Raw genomic sequence first — 21,750 nt, 5'->3', positions numbered from 1 at the left:
TAAAAATCGTATTGTAGTTTCACAATTTTTAAATTCATTCAAGTGCAATACGTTTTTACAGAATAGAAGAGAATCGGCTTTGGATTTACTAAAAGCTTGAGTTGCTAGACGCACTTTCATTTTCGGCTTTGAATAGTTTATATGGGCACTCCTTAATTTATTGCCTAGATGTATTCCTTCATTTTGTTGAATATCGTGCAATTGTTTCAAATACGACCATTTTATATGATGGCCATACTCATCAAGTAAATTCGCGCTATCTCCTAACTAAAGTCTTACGAATTAACTTAATCATGTGACACGGGTCCAAAACGGCTACAATATCCTCCTCTGTTGTGGGATAACGAAATGATGTATGTAACGAATTAACGTTATTAAAGTTACATGTCTCATGTTAAAGAAACTATTTTCAAACCAGTCTCGTGCACTGCTTCAAGGCACTGTACAGTGAAAATGGTTTTATCTTCTGCAGGTGCTCCTTTCATAAAATAATATGCAACAAGCACTTTCCAGCTACCATTCAAGCAGACAATCATGAAAACTAAAACTTGAGTAGCAATATTATCAAGTTCGCAAGCAATATCTTTTCCATAATCGATATGGCCGCTAAATTTTGTACCATCGTATTCAACATGTTCGCGAATGGCCATTTCGTCAAACATTAAACATCCAAGTAACGGATAATTAGTTTTTTTTACACGCTCTGTTATGGATTTCATTGCTTCTGAACTGATACCAGGTTCCCCATTTACTGTCCTGTACCATGCAGATATAGTTTTCGGGTGCGGCAAGCAATTATTAAATTTTTCACGAACGTATTCGCATGCGCGGGGTGAATAGTAGTGCAGCGTTAATACAAAGCAGCGCAATTCCGGTGAAAAGATTTAGGCAAGCATGCATTACTTTTTCGTAGCAGACGTCGTTTAAAAAGTTCACGATTAGACGCACCTAACGTTTTCAATACCTCAACTTGACTTTCTTGTAACAGATGATTGTTTTTAATATCTTCTAACAAGGGGAGGACACCATGTGGTAGACACCGATTTTGATAAGCCTTGGCACTATGGATCTATGTCGAAAATAAGTAAATAGGTGTTCGAGCGTTTCAGCCAATAGGCCTTAATAATAGAGATATTTACATGTAAATTATTAAAAATTTCATAGTGACAGTGGGGTCTTAGTGAGTAAAAATCCCACACTACCCTGGCGCCCGCAGGAGATTCCCTTCTGGAGGCGTCGGGGTGCCTTTTGAAGATGTCTCCACGTTAAAAAAAACTTTATAAATTTTTTTGTTATAAATTTTTTTTTTAATTTTTTTTTTAACTTGGGGAAATCTTCAAACGGCATCCCGACTGCTTCAGAGGGGAACCGCCCCGGGGGCGCCAGGGTAGTGTGGGATATTTACCTACTAAAACCCCACGGCCACTATGAAATTTTTAATAATTTTCATGTAAATATCTCTATTATTAAGGCCCATTGGCAGAAACGCTCGGACACCTATTTACATATTTTTGATATAGATCCATCGTGCCAAGGCTCATAAAAATCGATGTCTACCACATGGTGTCCTTCCCTTGTAATACACTTTTCAATGTCAACACCTGTTTACTTTTGCGTCGTAATTTTTGGTGCATAGCTTGCATTTTCATTTTCATCCGAGTGTGTAAGAATTTGATTCTTTTTCTTAACCTGCATTTCTCTGGAGAATTATAAATAAACATCGGTGACACCATTGTTGCTTTATGTTCCTTAGATGTTGAAGGCTGCGTTGATAATTGGCACAGCTCAGTTTTTATTGAAGGCTGTGGTGATATTTGACACAGCTCAGTCGATGTTGAAGGCTGTGGTGATAATTGCCGCAGTTTAGTCGATGTTGAATTATCATTGGAACAAGCCATTCCACCTTCCATTGCTGATGCAGAATATTGTACTAGAATAATAACAAATATGTTACTTTGTAACGTTCTAGAACGGGTCGTGCCGTTTGTCACAGGAGATTCCACGAATAGAGCGGTTACTCGTGGAATTGTGGGATTGGTTCGGGTGGCGTGAGATAAAGAAATGAATTTCAAGAAACGAGAGTCCTTCTTTACCATAAAATAACAAAAGTAATTTATTCAAAATAAAGGGTTTGACGCTTGGTCGGATCTGAACATATATTACGACACGGTGTGGTGGGAATTAGATTACAAATTGATCGAACAATTGAGAATTGTGTAATGACGTATCGGTCAGTATTAAAGTAACGAAAAATTACGCTTGGTCGATAAGAAATAGATTTAGACGCTTCGGTTGGTATTAAAGTAACAAAAATTACGCTTGGTCGATAAGAAATAGATTTACACGCTTCGGTCGGTATTAAAGAAACGAAAATTACGCTTGGTTGATAAGAAATAGAATTTGGCCCTTTGGTCGGTAGGGCTGAACACAAAGATTCGTTTTTAGACGATTTCGGTATATAATGATTAATTAGTTAAATAGTACGATGCTAAATCGCTAATTGAACAAGAGTCTCGACGCTAAGTCGGTAATATAAATGTAATACAAGGAATGACGCTAGGTCGTTTGAATAGGGTTTTCGAGAGGATTCTTTCTCCCGATTTCGTACTGGCTTCCTCTTGCCTATCAGCTTGCCCACGCTTTCTTGGATGGAAGCCGAGTGCTAGTTAAAGCGATCTCGGATGGTAGCCAGGTAGCCGGTTAGGGCGTCCCCAGATGGAAGTTGATTTGGTCGGCGTCCTTCCTTCAAAAATGATATTTTCTTCTGGTGCCTATCAGCTGGCCCACGCTTTGGAGTATAGAAGCTGAGGGGGCTAATTAAAGCGACCTCGGAATTGATGGTGAGGGGGCTAATTAAAGCGACCTCGGAATTGAAGGTGAGGGGGCTAATTAAAGCGACCTCGGATTTGAAGGAGGTATTAGGACGTCGATTTAAGATAAACTGAGCGGCTACTGTTTGGTTCGTTGGCAAAACCAAGTCTGCTTTTAGGCTGCTGGCGCGCCTGTATTTATACGGTTTGGCGAGACTTTGATCTCGCCAATCACTTGCTTCGCGAACTCGCGCACCAATTAGAATTAGCATCCGGTTTCTGCCGGTCGCGTACTACACTTGAGTTATTTGGTGTCCGGTTGAACGCGCGGTCTACGCAAGCGCGTTTGGTTCGTTCGCGGCACTGAGTTCGTCGTTTGAAATGGGGCGGTAATGCGCGTGCGTTGCGCGTTCGCTAGTACCCTGTTTCTTGTTGCGCTCGCAAATCCTTAGTACTAATATTACAAAACAATGATTAATATGAAATATTAATGAAAAAAAAAAATTATGGCGGTAGGTGGCGGTACGTTACAAGTTTAAAAATATTGACATTATCATCTTATTTTCTTATCATTAGAATATATTAAAACCAATTTTTATACAAAAAATACCTATATTAGGTGATAATGCTCTTGTCGCATTATTTGCTGATAATTTTAATGGCATTGGATCACTATTGGATGATAAATTTTCTTTTTCCATAGTATTCTAACATAAAACAAATACATACACATGTAACATATAAACACAAAAAACATTACTGTTCAATATGCCAGCAGTATTCATAAAAATAAAAAATATTATACATACTGCATTTGGTAATGTATTTGGCCTGAGGCGAACGCGTACACCACTTCTATCAAAAAACTGTTCTCCAAAATGTGTAGAGCAAATGCATGCTCTGTTTGAAACTGATACTTGGATACCCAAAATATCTAGCCACAATTTACAAGTATCAGAATTCTTTGGAAATCTATAAAAACAGAAATAAAGTTCAAAATAAGATGTTTTGAAAATATAGTTACTTTAACGTATACCTTTATACATTTTTTCCTTAAAAGGTGGTAGTGAACGTATTAAATATAATAATTTGTTTCATAGTCGACGAAGGACGAAGCTTTACCCACAGCGTGTTATTATGGTTATCTATCAACTTTAACGGTACTAAAGCAATTAAAAACAAAAATTCATCTGTCTCAGATGAGTTTTGTGTAAATTTCTGTTTATAATTACTATGTCCGGAGTTTCCGTCGAAGTCCCACTTGCAAATCTGCTTTAAATTTGGGTTATTTTCTATGGTAATCAATTTTAAAATACTGTGAGATGTGGCATTTAGCAAGTTTTGTATACTTATTTTAGCAAATATCTCGGTAACAGATATTTCATGTAAAAATAATTTTTTCATTTGTCTCAATTCTTTGATACCGAGGAAACATTTTTTATGCAAAACATAGCCAAATCAGCGGAGGATATTGTACTTTCTTTCTGACAAATCTAGATCTGAATATAGCGCGATTATTTCGTGTGCTGTTAGATTAGGGTTTGACTGAGATAGATGGGGGATGTCTTTGATAATTCCTTAGCAGCAAATTGAATCTCTTCTGCTGGTCTTGATGATATGATATCTTTCACGCGACGTTGTTTTGTTTTTACCGATGCATCCTTAAAAAGTACCATAGGCCTTCCACGACTGGTGGACGGCTGCGATTCGAAATTTGATTCTTGATCTAGTACGTTGACTTTCTTCGGTATGTTAATTTCCTTATTCAGCCACACACGATGGCGTTAGGAAAGTTGATCCCTATTTCGCGAACAGCTTTTCCAATTTTTACTTAAAGCTAAGTTATAAACCTTGCAAGTTTTCTGAAGCTCCTCATGAAAAGAAGTATTACACTCGTTAATATGTTATAATGTTTTTAATTTAACGAGAAGATTTGATATTTTCTTAGATTTCTCACTGAAAATCCATGCATCAAGTAGGTTAGAATTTTTAATTCTGAATTCAAATCCTAAACAAAAAATTGTGTGGTCAGATGCGAAATAATGTATATAAATTGTCAAAGTAGAATAGGCAACGAATCGAAAACTATTAAAACCCTAGGATATTTTGAGCGTCCTTTTTTATATGCCAACTTGAAGCTGGCAAGGATTTAAAGTTTCACACAGATACAAAAATCTATCTATTTATAATAAATATGAAATGAAATATACCTTGGTGAGAATCTTCCATTATAAAAAAACGTCTATAAATATATTTAATATGAATTACTAATATTTGATACATTACACAAGTAATGTCGAGCACCACTGCAGCAATGTTCGGCCCCTGGCAGATCTTTATGTTGGATTTCCGATAGGTTTTTATTAAATTTAACAATTATGATTATTACACTACTGGTTTACACTTAATGTATTATTCAACTCGTCCTTTTACTTCAGTTTTTCATACTCTTTTACTTGTTCTCTCACGGAGACTGTGAAACTATCTCGTCGACAACTCGCTCGTATCTGACTCTGATCCACTCTTAACTAACTAATCCCCCCCCCCCCCCCATAAACATGATTCATGTATGAAAGAAGCTAATTCCCTTTAATTCACGAAAAATTCTCACGCAAAGATTGTGAAATCATCTTTGCTAATTCCATATATACCTTTAACCCTTTAATTCACGAAAAAAGTTCTCACGCAAAGATTGTGAAATCATCTTTGCTAATTCCAATTGTACCTTTAAATCACGAAAAACATTAAAAACATTCTCAGGCAAAGATTGTGAAATCAACTTTGCTAATTCCAATTGTATTCTCGTTCTCCGTTCGAACACTGATTCCTCTGTCACTTTTATACTTGACATTCCTTTATTGGCCACAAATCAATTCAGTGCTCAGATTTTCAGCTTCGGTTTTAAGGAATTAGCGGGCGTTGTATAAGAAAAAACTATGAAGTCGACTTAAAACAAAATGTTTCATATCACTAGTGTAGGCTGGCGAATATGCTATTAATCTATTACCGACTTTGATTCGTTTAAATTAGTCTCTACCAAGTTTTTATTATTTTCCATCGTAAAACGATTTTCATATGACATTTCTAACAGAAGATGTCCCTCTTATAAAAGTTTTTGTGTCAACTACAGGCCTCGCCCGCTAATTCCTTAAAACCGAAGCTGAAAATCTAAGCACTGAATTGATTTGTGGCCAATAAAGGAATGTCAAGTATAAAAAGTGACAGAGGAATCAGTGTTCGAACGGAGAACGAGAATACAATTGGAATTAGCAAAGTTGATTTCACAATCTTTGCCTGAGAATGTTTTTAATGTTTTTCCTGAATTAAAGGTACAATTGAAATTAGCAAAGATGATTTCACAATCTTTGCGTGAGAACTTTTTTCGTGAATTAAAGGGTTAAAGGTATAATTGGAATTAGCATTGATGATTTCACAATCTTTGCGTGAGAACTTTTCGTGAATTAAAGGGAATTAGCTTCTTTCATACATGAATCATGTTTATGGGGGGAATTTCATCACTCTTTTCATATTAATTAAAATAATAATGAAGAAACAATAATGAAGATTTTTCGAATGCCAGGACATGTGTCTCTGTCGATACGAAAAAGAATAGAGCTCCAGTCACCCGCTTCGTTTTGTGTTTCGAGCCCTCTACGTACCGAACAAACCGATCACGTCCCGCCGCTATCGCGCGAGATCTTCTTTACCATCGTGACGTTTAAAAAATGTTAACAACTAGGAGGTTATTAAGATTGAATGACAGCCAAGTGACATTTATAAATTATGCTTTCGAGGCGACACCTACTGGCGTCAAGTGGAGAAGGAAAACGTGACGTCATACCTCGTAATCCTAAAAGTATCATTTTTATAACTATTAATTCAGAATAAATCTTATATCTTTTAGGCAAATAGCTTGATACATTAAGTAAAACGACATATAGGTTCGAAAAAAAAAAATGATTCGCTTAATCATGTAAAAACACCGGGACTATATCATAAAATAAGATAATAAGGCTAAAATAGCTCCGACGACCTGTCAACTTCGCTATCTTTCGTGTATAGAGACATGGTCGCTCAGTGTGCCTATGGGTAGAGGGGAAGGGGGAAGTAGCTTCCAGACGCGACCGCGTCTGTTGATTCTGTCACGCGTGCATTTCTTTGTTTATTTATCCTCGTCATCCCTTCCTCTCTACTAATCAGTCCTCGAAGACCAATTCCTGGAACCGCGAACCACACCATCTCATCTGTACCACTGTCAATCGCTCGGACATAACTGTAACGTCCCACGGGAACTCTAACCGGGTAATACCGACCGTCGATAAAACAGAACCGATCTACGTTACCGCACAAAACTGTCCTGTATTACCGCACGGACCGATTGTAAATATCTTTATACACAAATTTCAAACCAAGCGAATATTAAAGAAACAAACATTGTAGAAACATTAGGAATAATTAAATATAAGTATTGATAAAAGCGCAAGATAAAATATTATGTAATAACCGGGCAAAATACAAAATAACAGATAACGACTCACTGCACATGCGCCAGCCCGCCAATTTTTCAGTATAAAAGGAATCGTGCGCAGCGCAGCGGGCACTGTGATGCCAGATCGGGGACGGGTTCCCTCGAGAATTTCCCCCACCTCGCGCATACTACGTCGGAGCAGCGTGTCCGTGAGCTCGGCGCTTCGGAGTCCAACTCACAGACACGCAGCTCCGGCTTAGTGTGCACGAGGTGGGGGAAATTCTCGTGGGAACCCGTCCCCGATCTGGCATCACAGAGCGGGCATTCAATGCTATTCAATTCGCACACGTTCTTGCGATCAACCAATGCTAGTATCTGGAAGCAGCTCAAGTACTATCCAGTAGAATTGCAGCACGTTCCGTAGATGGTAACGACTGGTTCTCAGTCTACAAAGGTACTGGTGATCCTTTATTTGGACCTATCATTTGAAGGTTGAGAACTTTGTTTTCGCGGAGGTTTCAAGCGTTGCTTCTACTAGTAGGTAGCAGCTTAACCGCTTAGTGAAGGCAAGGACTATAGAACCTTAGAAAACAAAGTCTGCCAAAAGTGTCAGGAACCGGTCCGGAAACGGCAGCTGCCGCGCTCACAGCAGAAGCATTAAATATAGAACTCTGCCAAGAATATCAGGAACCGCACCGGAAACGGCAGCGGCCGAACACACTGCAGAAGCACACACATACACACATATATATATATATATATATATATATATATATATATATATTTATATATATATAAATACATAGCATTAATTAGCATAAATACAAAAAAAAACATAAAAAAGCCTTAAAACCAACCATATATAATCGGAGAAATATTAACTTATTAACTTATTTACTTATTGCTATTATTATTAAGTATGTTCAATAAGAGTCATTGTTAAGTTTAAAAGCTTGGATTTAAATCCTTTACTCTATATCAACGAACCCCCCACCAATCCTATACTCGAGGGGACGCCGCTCTCCTCTCGAGAACCAGTAGCATTCAGTTGTCTCCGGGCAACTGGACGTTACAGGTCGGATGATTTGGTGACAACGGTGGGATTATTTCGTTTAAAGAGAATATTTCTCTGGGTGAAATCACTCCAAAAGTGAGTATTTGCTCAGAATTTTTTTTCTCTCTTTGGTAAATTCTACCGAGGCCTAGAACTTCGCAATGGCTGAGGCCAAATTTAAAAACGCAATGGCTAACCTAACACTCAATGAAGGGACTCAAGGAACTCCAGAAAATATAGACACTTTGAAACTATAGAAATGGTAGAAACTCCAGAAAATGAAAATGCTCCAAACATTTGAAGGAATCCACAAGTTAATATGAATACCGCTACGAATATACATACACACCTACCACATATTAGTATTCGCGATACAGCAGACACGGTTCCTTCTTTCGATGGTAGAAATATACCAGAATACCAATTCATTAAAAGTTGTCGACACGCACGACGCATGGTTAATCTGAACGCAGAGTATGGATTAGTTCAACTCATAAAAAATAAACATTTTGGGCAAGCTTCTAGAGTAGTTTTGAGCGGGGATTATAATTTGATCGATGACCTCATTTCAGTATTAAAATCACGATTCGCACCAATACATACTTCAATCCAATTATATGGTGAATTATCAAAAATTGCACAATTACCGAACGAAACAACGGTAGATTATGGCAGCCGTGTATCCAATCTCTTTCTTCAGATTAAACATTGTGACGCGATAGAAGTACCTACACACGTAGCGCAATTTAATGTAACTGCGGAAAAAAATGCTGTTAAAGCCTTTCTAACGGGATTAAGATATAAATATGTAATAATAACAGATCATAAACCGTTAGAATGGTTACAAAATCTCTCTAATCCTACCTTACGTTTAATGCGATGGAAAATCAAACTCGCAGAGTACGATTACAAAATTTTATATAAATCCTAAAAATACAATACAAACGCGGATGCTTTATCTAGAAATCCAATTGCATTACCCTTAAACGCGAAATGAGCTCATTCAGGAACAAACTCCCACGAAAACAAAAAAAGAAAGGAATTTCATCAATTTAAAATGCGACAACGGGACACTGCTGCCTCAACCTCGGGAAACCCAACTCCACACAAGCAACTTAGAATCAGCTCTTCAGAATCTGATTCTTCATCGTATGACGAAACCGAATCAATAGATACAAAGCGGAAAAAGAAAATAAACACCTCCTCCTCCTCCTCCAACCCTTAGAAATACATACACCCCCTCGAATCACAGTACCTACCTATATATGTACATGCACCTCCCCGAATCTCAGTACCTGTAGAAGTACATACACCCCCTCAAATCTTAATACTCGTAGAAGTACATGCTCCCCCTTAAGATATAATATCAATAGTAATACGTAGCTCCCCTCAGAGCAAAAACAACACAAGAATATTCAAGACACCTCACATCAAGAAACCCCATGAAGAGGACTTAATAGAAGAAATAGAAGAAACATTCATAGCACCGGGATATAATTCAAGGGACCCTCCCAAAGTAGACGCGGAGTCAAGCTCAGATAAACACACTCACCATGCACCTAAAAAGAAGAAACAAAGATTAAACTCCAGCTCTGACACGGCTCCTATAACACCAATAAGAATAAGGAAAAGGAAAATACTTACCCCTGCTTCACCACCATTATTATCTCCTCCATCATTATCTCCCCCTCCACAACACACATCAGGCAGACCAAGGATAATATCAAACATTCCTGTCAAAATCTCTGGATGGGAAAAGGATATGTCATAACATTTATCAACACGGAAGGTAAACCAATAGGACCACCAGGAGAAAAACTGTACAAAGAAAAAAACATAAAACCTCACAGAATTCCGCGTCCATTAAAAATCGGGGAATCAGCAAGACTTAAGGAAGAATAACACACAATAATCGGACTCATCACAACAGACCATCCATCAGAGGAAGACTTATATAACTCACTGAAGACACTTCATACGCAATTGATACCTGAAAATGCTATAAAGGTATATACAACAGGAGAAGAGAATAAAATCTCACTAAACAAACTATAAGAGTTAATAAATTTGATATTCCTACAGGAAAATATACAATTCATCTTTTGTAAAGGCACACTTCTAACTCCTCCTGTACAAGATAGGCAGCAAATTATTCAGGAGAACCACCAACTCCTGTAGGTTGACATAAGGGAATTACAAACACATATCTTCCAATTATTATTGGAAAAACATGGAATATGAAATAACGCAATTCATCAAAACTTGTTTAAAATGTCAAAAAACCAAACTAGTAAGAGTAAAATATAAGGAACCTATGATATTAACAGACACACCAGTTGATGCCTTCGATGAAGTTTCCATGGATATAGTAGGACCACTACCTTTTACAAATATGGGAAATGGTTATATACTTACTATCCAGGACAATCTGACTAAATACTCTCTTGCAATACCATTGGCAAGTATCACTTCAGAAGACATAGCTAATGCATTTACAGAACAATTCATCTGTAAATTTGGAAGTCCTAAAGCAATTTTTACAGACCAGAGACCAAATTTTATGAGTTCCTTATGAAGAAATTTGCTTGAGCGTTTCACATCAAACAATATCGAACCTCTGCATTTCATCCACAATCCAATGGGTCATTGGAGAGAAGTCATCACGTCCTTGTTGCATATCTACGGCATTATGTATCAAAGGGGAAACAATGGGACCAATGGTTACCTTAAGCAATGTTTTCATATAATACTTGCACTCGTGAAGGTACAAAATTCACACCTCATGAACTTTGTTTTCGGTAAGAAAGCACGACTTCTCTCAAGTATACCCCCTACAGACAATATTAAAACATATCCGGATTACGTCGATAAGCTGATAGATAAACTTCATCACATCCGACAAATGGCGCGAAAAAATTTGGAAGAATAAAAAATTCGACAAAAAACGTTATTACGACCGGAAGATACAACCTAAAACGTATAAAGTAGGAGATTGGGTTTGGTTGTTAAATCCAAGGGGAGAGAAACTGGGACCGGAATACAGCGGACCCTACCAGGTCACGGATGTTTTAAAAAATAGTAACTTGAAGGTTACTATTTAGCAATTAACTTGAAACAAATCAGAATCGTGCACATGAACAGGGTAAAGAAAGCACATGTACCTTAAAAAGTTGCAACCCTGCATGGGAAGTCTATATAAGGAGTAGGAAACAAAGGAATCCTCCATTGTAGCAGATACGTAGCGAACAGTATATCTAAAATGGAAGCATATACGTGCTTACAGAAAATATTCGACCAGAGTGTATACTACTTAAGAGTTACGAAGATATTATGTGTGTACTGCACACAGTTCATGGAAATTGAGGACGAGGAGCCGGCATATCCACATCTGTTAGTAATGGAGAATAAAAGAAGTTACAGGGTATGTCGCCACTGCCGGCGTACCCTGTATATAGCAAGACCGGTGGACCAATGCATATTATGCCAGTTGTTTATTCCGCAATTACATCCTACCTATGTGGATAGAATAAGGAGAGGAGGAACATATCCCGTAATTAAGGATACGATATTAGAAGACTTATAAAACATACTATATTATTTTTCTCTTTTCACCCTATCCTTTGCACTACATTTTACAATTACCCAGTTCACACACACACACACAGAATGTAATTAATACAAACACATTTCCTCTATTTTTTGTATTTTTATAATAAATTATATACAGGGTGTCCGCGGAAAGACTGAACAGCTGGATATCTCCTAACGTATTGGAGAAAAAAAAAATTATATGGAATTGCATGGTTTGAGGGAGCAAACTTATTAGCCGAAACCATTATTTTGTCTATTATTATTTTAAAAGATACGATGGTCAAGTTCGGTTTTTTAAATGGAGCTATTTTTTCTAGAGTTCACTTGATAGTTCGTTCTAAGTCAATTTCAATAACCTATAATGTATGCACCTTATTTCCACTGGTTTTCGGAGATATTGCGTTTGCAAATTTACTGATTTTCACTGGAAGAAAACCCGTTGAAATAGCAAGCACCAGGAGTGGTCCTGTTCGCGCCATGGGTATTGAAACAGATACCTACCTGCCAAAGGTCTACGCCAGGAATGGCAGGCCCAAATGCTGGACAATTCTTTTCCGTCAGAAATGCTAGGTAGGTACATCTGCGGTATCGAGAAGCGCACCGTTAATGTTTCAAAATGTCATAAAGTTTACTTAGAGTTTGTACGCAAAGAGAAGTAGGAAAATATGACTCAATTTTCAACTTCACTAGTCTTTTAGTTCGCACTTGCTTCTACGCTCGGATGGCCGCTTCTTTTGGGAGGGATGCAAGTTCGATTGGTTAGAGTTAGGAGGTGTGAAAGTTGCTAAACCAGATTGTATTAGGACCAACCGGATTTGCATCCCTCCCAAACGGCTGCTCTCTTGAAGAGGCCCTCTTCACAGCAATACCTCCTCCTCAATGCCCACCTACTCTCGCACGGAATACGTCTACGCATGCTTTTTTTTTATATTGGAGTTCGTGTTTATACTCGTGTAACGTTCGGCTGTCCGAGAACAACTGAAGCTAGTAGGTCCTTGAGAGGAGAGCGGCGTCCCCTCGAGTATAGGATCGGTGGGGGTTCGTTATTACAACTAAGTTATTACAATGTTATTAACATACGTTATTAACAATGACTTTATTTGACAATACTTATTCTAATAACAATTATTTAATATTGCTTACAGTCTACGATTATATATTCTGTTTTTGGGTTTTCTATAGTTTTTTATATTTATGCTAATTAATGCTACGTGAATATTTATTAAAGTATATGTATATATTGCAGAGTTCGGCCGCTACCGTTTCCGGAGCGAGCTCGATGACTCTTGGCAATGTCTGTTGTAAGAACGGCCGCTACCGTCTCCGGAGCGAGCTCGTTTCTTTTGACAGAGTTTTTATTCTATGCTCTTCGAGACCTTGCTTTGACGAAGAACGTCGGCCGCTACCGTCTCCGGAGCGAGCTCGATGCCTTTGTGAAAGCGAGGTTCTATAACTTCAAAATACAGAGACCAAAAAGGAGCACCAGTAACTTTTATACACTGGAGATCCGCCGCTACCGTCTCCAGAGCGAGCTGAATCTCATTGGTTGAAACTTAAGCTGCCTCTAGGTTTAAGTATTCGTCAGTTAACAGAGTGTATTCGAATCGTAGCCTTAAATGCCCTGAATGCTTTGGAATGCCCGCGCTGCGCATCGTGCGCCTCCTTTTATACTCGAAATTTGATGGCTGGCGCATGCGCAGTGAGTCGCTATTTGTTATTTTGCTTTTTATTCGCTTAATACATTATATTTTATCTTGCGCTTTTGTTAGTATTTACATTAAATTATTCCTAACATCTCTATAACATTTGTTTCTTTAGTATTTGTTTGAATCATTAATTAATTATAATTCATGTATAAAAGTATTTACAATAATTTTGTATGGTAACGTAGGACGATTTCGCGGTAATGAAGATCGGTTTACTTTACCGGCGGTCGGTAATTATCGGTTCGGTTCCGCGTGGGACGTTACACTCGAGAGATAAGGGATCGGTACGAATTTTTAGGGAAGACTATGCGTCAACAGCGGGCTACCCCATTTCTTCCTGTGTCTCTTCAGGAGGCGTATTAACGGTGGATTATAGGAGCGTAGACGTCTGGATCCTAGTTATTGAATTCAGGAGACGATAGAAACACTTTATTACAAAACACACATGCACTATAATATTAAAGTAAATTGTATTCTTCTCGGACAGGAGTACTGATGATCGAACTTGCGCCCTACTTCGCGCAGACCGATTACACGGAGGGTAGTCGGGTCATGCACTGCATAAATGATACAGGGTGATTCTGGAGCTACGTCCGTCGAAGGATGCGGCCTGGTACCCCGTGGCGTGGTCACCCCCCCCTCCCCCCGCGCAGTGCCTCACTGAATTTTATGGCTTTTTCCGAAAAAAGGTATGAATCCTGGGCCGAACGTAGCGAATTGAGGTCGACCCCCCGCAGTCGAGGGTGAAATATCCATTACAGCCTATTAAGAAATTCTTTTCTTCATCGTACCGAAAGGGCAGTGACGCCAATGGATTCCTTATGTTTTTACGATGAAAACCATACCAAATGTCATGTAAATTGGACTATTTTCAACGAAGTTAGCTTGAAATTATGCAAATCAATTTTTCATGTAATTTCCTTCATTACGTCGTTCTTCGTGTCAGTTTCATCGGCGGAACATAAGGAATCGATTGGCACTGTTTTCGCAGAGATCTGATGACAAATGCGGAAACGGGACATTTCGCACTTCTTAATAGGTACTCCAACCCCTTCGAGGGTCGAAATCCATAAAATTAGGAGAGGCACTGCGGGGGGTTGACCTCGCCACAGGGTATCAGGCGCACCGAGAGAATCACCCTGTATGAGGTTTTATCCGGACATACATATATCGCACACCACTGTGCGCTACCACATAGATGCCAATCGCACTCTAGGCCCTAGGCCGCATAGTGGTACCAACCTGAAAAAACCCTTAATTATGAAAGTTGGATTTTTAGGTATCGATTATTATTTTCTGGTAGCCAATGAACCAATGTATCTTGCTATGAAAAGGGATGTATGTTTTTCTCTTTAATACGGAAGTAAAATGCATCTGAAGTAGACCTTTCGTATTCTAGTGGGATTCTGACACCTTTATGACATCGCAATTTTACTCCTTCCGCGAGGGACCACACTTGAGCGATTATAGCGAGGGGGGGGGGGGGTGCCTTTGTTTAATAGAATTCTTTTTAATACTTTCGATCAGTGATCATTTATTTGCAACAATCCCCATCTTTCTAGCTTTTCAATTTCATATAGAAAAAAATTCATAAAGATTGCTTAATTTTCGGACAAAAAAGTACTATCTCCCTTAACTGTATTTGTAAATATGTTTATGGGGAACATATAAAGCATATAAAATATAATAGTTATACAATCTTTATTTACGTTACTTCAAAATTATTTAACAACCATATTTTAATTTATGTTAACAAATATTACAAGCACCCTTCGTTAAATACATTTCTATTTCTTTTTACGTCTTCGTTGATTTCCTGTTCTCTAGTGTTTGCTGCACCCCTGGTTGTAAAAAACTTCATAACATTAGAAACATGCACAACAGAAAATATAATATGATGTTTTATTGATGTAAACAGTGAAAGGTACTTATCATAGATTTTGGGTAAAAGCGGGAGTCCTGTCTTGCTCCATACTGAAGTGCTTATCTTACTTTTCTGAATTACTTCAGCATTCTTGAACTTCCTCTTCGTCCTCATCTTCATCTTCGCTCTCATCTTCATCTTCGTCCTCATCATCAGAGGATTCTGTCGGAACAAATAATTTCCTCGTTTCTCTTAAGAACGGTTCCGATTTTTTATTTGACCTCTTCCAAATACTGGAGACCAGTGGGTCAGAAGTGAGTAAAAGCCTATTTATAATTAAAGTAAATGAGTAATCGTCAATTGTTAAAATCAGTTGTAACACGCGCCATGCCATAAGCCATGGTATCGATATGCAATCGTACCTGTTTAAAACATCCCTGTTGCATTCTTCCCGTGAAAATTTCCTGGCATGATATAAACGAAACGAACGAATATGTTTGTTTCGTGCTTCTGCCGCTTCCTCGGATAATTATTGTCCGATTGGTAATAAAGCGTTTACCACTACTAATGGCCCATGAATTAGTATTTTGTGTACTGTTGGGGTCATTGGATGCCATGAATATAAACGAATATATAGCTTGGCTGTACCTCTGCAATAAACTTCAAATTTATTTATATTAATCTCGCGGCCGCTTGATATGGCCTCTAAGATGACTTTAAACCTTTGCATAATAGAAAGAGTTGTGTTAAAAACATAAAACAAGGATCAAATTTTATAAAATTGGAATGTTGCGAAGCAATTCAGAAAAAATATTGATGTAGATCACGACTCTGTACCTTCTTATTAACCCATATCTACACCAGTTATCTCAGCCGACAGTCTAAGATCCATGAAAAATCTTCGGCTTGTAATCTGTTTCAATAATAGTTTTGTACATGGTTTTCTTCAGAATTATTATTCCACGGTTGTAAAAAGTTATCAATATAAACCAGAGTTCAGTACTAACAATACTGATATTTGGGAATGTCCCATTAAGGGGGCCGTCTCCTTTTTGTTATGGTCCGAATCGATCGAAGCGCCCTTGTAAACAGACGGACCCTAATGAAACTACTGCGGTCGGTAAAAAGAAGTTGTACAATGGTGACATCTACCGATACTCTACGTAGACGAATTTTTGACAACATAGTTGCCGCATGTTCTGTTGTCTCCGTCTCTGCCGCGCTGTTGCCACAGCTCCTTCTATTGAGAAGCTTGGAGGAATACGGCACGAGAGCTGCGTCTAGGCAGCGATCGCCGGGCTCCATGTACCGCTGATGGAGGGGGGAACATCGACAGGAGCGGTGGTTATGTGTGGGGAACTGCGGTGCGTCAGTCACGCACACATAACCACCGCTGTAGGTGTTTCCTCGTGCATCAGCTGTAGCTGGAGCCCGCCAATTCCTGCGTCTAGCATCAGAGCCTCGCTGAACGTAAAGGAGGATAGCACTATTGAAAGATAGAGAGGTTGAGTAGTGAAGTTAGGAAACATGTCAATGAAACAATACTAATTTAGTATTTATTTATTTGCAAATTCAAAGCATACAATTTGAATAAGGTACATCACCGAAGTGTAACATGCCGATCGTAATGAAATTTATGAATGCTGTAATTTTTCTAAAAACATATGCCGCTTTTTTTTCATCTAACTATACTTCAAATTATCTTTTATATCAACAAGAATTGTCTGTTTCAATAATAGTTTTGTACATGGTTTTCTTCAGAATTTTTATTCCACGGTTGTAAAAATTTATCAATATAAACCAGAGTTCAGTACTAACAATACTGATATTTGGGAATGTCCCATTAAACGATTTTATTTAGCTACGATCCTCTGTTTGTTTGTTTGTTTGATTCAAATGTGGAAACTCAATTTTAAACCACTTCCAACCATCCAATTTCCTCGAAACTTTGCAGAGGTGCGTAGTTTGGTTGACAATACAAAATTATGAAAAAACTCCGAGTGGGTGAAAAAATTACCTAGTCACCAATAAATAATAACCCATAGCAATAAATCAACCATTCTTCAAGCAAACTGTTAAACTGCATACAGCAATAAGAGTAATGTAAATCCACAAACACTAAAAACTAGAAAAAGTATATTATAAAATTTATAATAAACGATTTTATGAAAAATGCATTAAAAAGTAAAAAATAATTATTTTCTTATACTACAATTTCTATGGTGTATTTTCACATAAAATCGTGGAGCAGGATATCTCGCAACAAATTCATTTCGACACTTGAGGCTATACTAAATTGATTCATATTCTGTTATGAAATATCCTGAACCACGTTTTTATTTAAAGTTGAAAAACACCATCGAAATTGTAGCACAACACTAGAATTATTTTTTAGTTGTTAGTGCCTTTTTGACAAAATCGTTTAACAGAACATTTTTTTATATATTTTTTGTTTCTAATCAAGTTATAGTCATTACAATAAATCAATCCAACTTCATTGGAGAATTGAAATTCGACATTCAAGCTTTCGTCCCTTTGAAATGGACAATTACAGATAAAAAAGTATATATTTTTTTTAAGAATACAGTATTGTCTCGTTAGCGGCTCGGTTTGGTGTACACCAGAGATGGGTGTCACGTCCCGGGTGAGGTCTTTGGGAACGTCGACAAAGGGGAATAAAATGGCAGGCGCGAATGTCGAATTCGTCACTCTGAACGTTTTGGAAGGAGCCAGGCGCGAATGTCAAATTCGTCACTCTAAGCGTTGAGGAAGGTATCAGGCGCGAATATCAAATTCGACACTCTGAACGTTTAAGGGAGATCAGGCGCGAATGTCAAAATTCGTCACGCTGAACGTTTAAGGGGGCCGTCTCCTTTTTGTTATGGTCCGAATCGATCGAAGTGCCCTTGTAAACAAACGGACCCTAATGAAACTACTGCGGTCGGTAAAAAGAAGTTGTACAATGGTGACATCTACCGGTACTCTACGTAGACGAATTTTTGACAGCATAGTTGCCGCATGTTCTGTTGTCTCCGTCTCTGCCGCGCTGTTTCCACAGCTCCTTCTATTGAGAAGCTTGGAGGAATACGGCACGAGAGCTGCGTCTAGGCAGCGATCGCCGGGCTCCATGTACCGCTGATGGAGGGGGGAACATCGACAGGAGCGGTGGTTATGTGTGAGGAACTGCGGTGCGTCAGTCACGCACACATAACCACCGCTGTAGGTGTTTCCTCGTGCATCAGCTGTAGCTGGAGCCCGCCAATTCCTGCGTCTAGCATCAGAGCCTCGCTGAACGTAAAGGAGGATAGCACTATTGAAAGATAGAGAGGTTGAGTAGTGAAGTTAGGAAACATGTCAATGAAACAATACTAATTTAGTATTTATTTATACATAGAACGATGCAATACTTTGTATAATCAATGTGCAAATTCAAAGCATACAATTTGAATAAGGTACATCACCGAAGTGTAACATGCCGATCGTAATGAAATTTATGAATGCTGTAATTCTTCTAAAAACATATGCCGCTTTTTTTCATCTAACTATACATCAAATTATCTTTTATATCAACAAGAATTGTCTGTTTCAATAATAGTTTTGTACATGGTTTTCTTCGGAATTGTTATTCCACGGTTGTAAAAATTTATCAATATAAACCAGAGTTCAGTACTAACAATACTGATATTTGGGAATGTCCCATTAAACGATTTTATTTAGCTACGATCCTCTGTTTGTTTGTTTGTTTGATTCAAATCTGGAAACTCAATTTTAAACCACTTCCAACCATCCAATTCCCTCGAAACTTTGCAGAGGTGCGTAGTTTGGTTGACAATACAAAATTATGAAAAAACTCCGAGTGGGTGAAAAAATTACCTAGTCACCAAGAAATAATAACCCATAACAATAAATCAACCATTCTTCAAGCAAACTGTTAAACTGCGTACAGCAATAAGAGTAATGTAAATCCACAAACACTAAAAACTAGAAAAAGTATATTAAAAAATTTATAATAAACGATTTTATGAAAAATGCATTAAAAACTAAAAAATAATTATTTTCTTATACTACAATTTCGATGGTGTATTTTCACATAAAATCGTGGAGCAGGATATCTCGCAACAAATTCATTTCGACACTTGAGGCTATACTAAATTGATTCATATTCTGTTATGAAATATCCTGAACCACGTTTTTATTTAAAGTTGAAAAACACCATCGAAATTGTAGCACAACACTAGAAGTATTTTTTAGTTGTTAGTGCCTTTTTGACGAAATCGTTTAACAGAACATTTTTTTATATATTTTTTGTTTCTAATCAAGTTATAGTGATTACAATAAATCAATCCAATACCTGCAATCAACTACCTGTAAAAGAAAATTTGCAGTTTAGCGATATTTTTGTAAAAGGACTTAGTGCCGTGTTTCGACACCAAATGCCCCACTGTGCGCCGCCGAACAGCCCAAATCCTCGCTGGTCGGGACCGGCGCGGCGTTTAGCTCGTATCGCGAGCAGAGCCCTAATTCTCAGTGTTCGTTTCTCGCTTCTTTTTAGCTGATAGGGGGAGCGAGATGGAACGCTTTGCTTGCGCGACGATCGCGCACGGAGAGGACGGAGTGTCAGGCGTCCGAAAGACGGAGCGAGACAAACAACATCTCGTCGTCTATCTCGCACCACCCTCGCTCGCTTTCAGTGCCTCTTGCTCGCTCTCGTTTCATGAGACAATACTGTAGTATCTTTTATTTGACTTTATCCAGATATTATCTTTGCCCATCTCTGTTCTCCAACTGCTTCGCCGTGATTCATTCAAGCCTCCTTGATGGAAAAATATTGATAGGGGAAATGTGGCAACAGCGCGATTCGACTCTCGATACGTCTCGGCAACTATGTCTTTCCTACATTTATCGGCTAGATTGGACTTCCACCGGTTTTGATGGTACAAGGCACGAATATACCATCAACGCCGGTGACGGAGAAACCTTGAAGCTTCATTCTGTCATTTTTCGGGCTGTCCTGAGTACACGATTCATAAATTCATTATTATTTCAACGTACGGTGCTTATTAGCGTTCAAACGGACCAGACCACCCTGCACGAAAGTCTACTGAAGGCAACTAAACCCGCAAAAACGTCCACCGTGCCGATTCCAGGACGAAAGTTGTAATTTACGGTTTGCTTACTACATCGCGTATACGCAGGCCCGGCGGAACCATGCGCCGCACAAGGGCGCCAGCCGAATGGGACGCTAAAAAAACTAGATCGTACGCTTAATAATAAAGGAATCTAACACCTCACATAAACTAAATATAAATGTAATTCTTTTAAATATATTAAATAGAAAACAAGTGCAAAAAATTGGGGACAACAAAATTTTTTTTGCACAAGGGCGCCAGCTAACCTCGCGTCGGCCCTGCCTACACGTCACGCTGGTGCTACATGGCTGCAGTGCACCATTAGCGCCACCAACGGAGAAGCCTTGAAGCTTCATTCGGACAGTTTTCGAGTCATAAATTCATTATTATTTCAAAGTGGGGTGCTTATTAGCGTTCAAACGCACCAGACCACCCTGCACAGATGTCTACTGAAGGCAACTGTACCCGCAAAAACTTCCTTCGGGCCGATTCCAGGACGAAAGTTGTAATTTACGATTTGCTTACTACACGCGTATACGTGCACGCTTTTCCTAGCTTGTGTGAGCGTACTCACACATTCAAAGGCCCGCGGAGACGGCCCCCTTAAGAAGGAGCCAGGCGCGAATATCAAATTCGTCACTCTGAGCGTTAAAGGAGGGGTATCAGGCGCGAATATCAAATTCGACACTCTGAACGGTTATGGGAGATCAGGCGCGAATGTCAAAATTCGTCACGCTGAACGTTTAAGGAAGGAATCAGGCGCGAATGTCAAATTCGTCACTCTGATCGTTTAAGAAAGAAGCCAGGCGCGAATGTCAAATTCGTCACGCTGAGCGTTGAGGAAGGAGCCAGGCGCGAATGTCAAATTCGTCACGCTGAGCGTTGAGGAAGGAGCCAGGCGCGAATGTCAAATTCGTCACGCTGAGCGTTGAGGAAGGAGCCAGGCGCGAATGTCAAATTCGTCACTCTAACGTTTAAGGAAGATCAGGCGCGAATGTCAAAATTCGACACTCTAATCAACCAGGGAAGGTTTAGTGGCAAATGGACACACTGGAGACACCCGTTAGTGTGGTTTGTTTGTTTTGACTGGGCTATTGCATTTGCCGCTGCATTTACGTAAGAAGTTGG

General features: G+C 38.7%; 2 protein-coding genes and 1 long non-coding RNA gene across 5 annotated transcripts in view; 2 read left to right on the top strand and 1 right to left on the bottom strand.

Moving 5' to 3' along the window:
• Positions 1–21,750, top strand: part of LOC143367066 (uncharacterized) — a 391,763-nt gene that overhangs the window by 273,194 nt on the left and 96,819 nt on the right. The window lies entirely within an intron of this gene.
• LOC143367001 (fatty-acid amide hydrolase 2) overlaps positions 1–21,750 on the top strand; it is a 174,392-nt gene that overhangs the window by 84,431 nt on the left and 68,211 nt on the right. The gene's annotated exons all lie outside the window — the stretch shown is intronic.
• On the bottom strand, positions 1,554–10,813 carry LOC143367214 (uncharacterized). Its single transcript, XM_076808839.1, has 7 exons — positions 10,748–10,813; positions 9,977–10,150; positions 9,885–9,891; positions 3,937–3,973; positions 3,620–3,833; positions 3,421–3,517; positions 1,554–1,930 (listed from the first exon to the last, which is right to left on the bottom strand). The coding sequence occupies exons 1-7, from the start codon at positions 10,811–10,813 to the stop codon at positions 1,554–1,556; spliced, it is 972 nt and encodes a 323-aa protein (XP_076664954.1).

The sequence above is a fragment of the Andrena cerasifolii genome, chromosome 3 (assembly GCF_050908995.1).
Source record: "Andrena cerasifolii isolate SP2316 chromosome 3, iyAndCera1_principal, whole genome shotgun sequence".
Lineage (NCBI taxonomy): Eukaryota > Metazoa > Arthropoda > Insecta > Hymenoptera > Andrenidae > Andrena > Andrena cerasifolii.
Note: the sequence above shows the minus strand (reverse complement) of the source record. Positions and strands in the feature narration are given on the sequence as shown.

Excerpts from the sequence above, each read along its gene's own strand:
- LOC143367214 (XM_076808839.1), bottom strand. The coding sequence starts at position 10,813 with ATGTCTTCTGAAGTGATACTTGCCAATGGTATTGCAAGAGAGTATTTA. Across the intron at positions 10,151-10,747 it reads TAGTCAGATTGTCCTGGATA|TTTTTCTCCTGGTGGTCCTA; the intron begins GTAAGTATATAA and ends TTCTTTGTACAG. Across the intron at positions 3,834-3,936 it reads GATAACCATAATAACACGCT|TAACTATATTTTCAAAACAT; the intron begins GTGGGTAAAGCT and ends TATACGTTAAAG.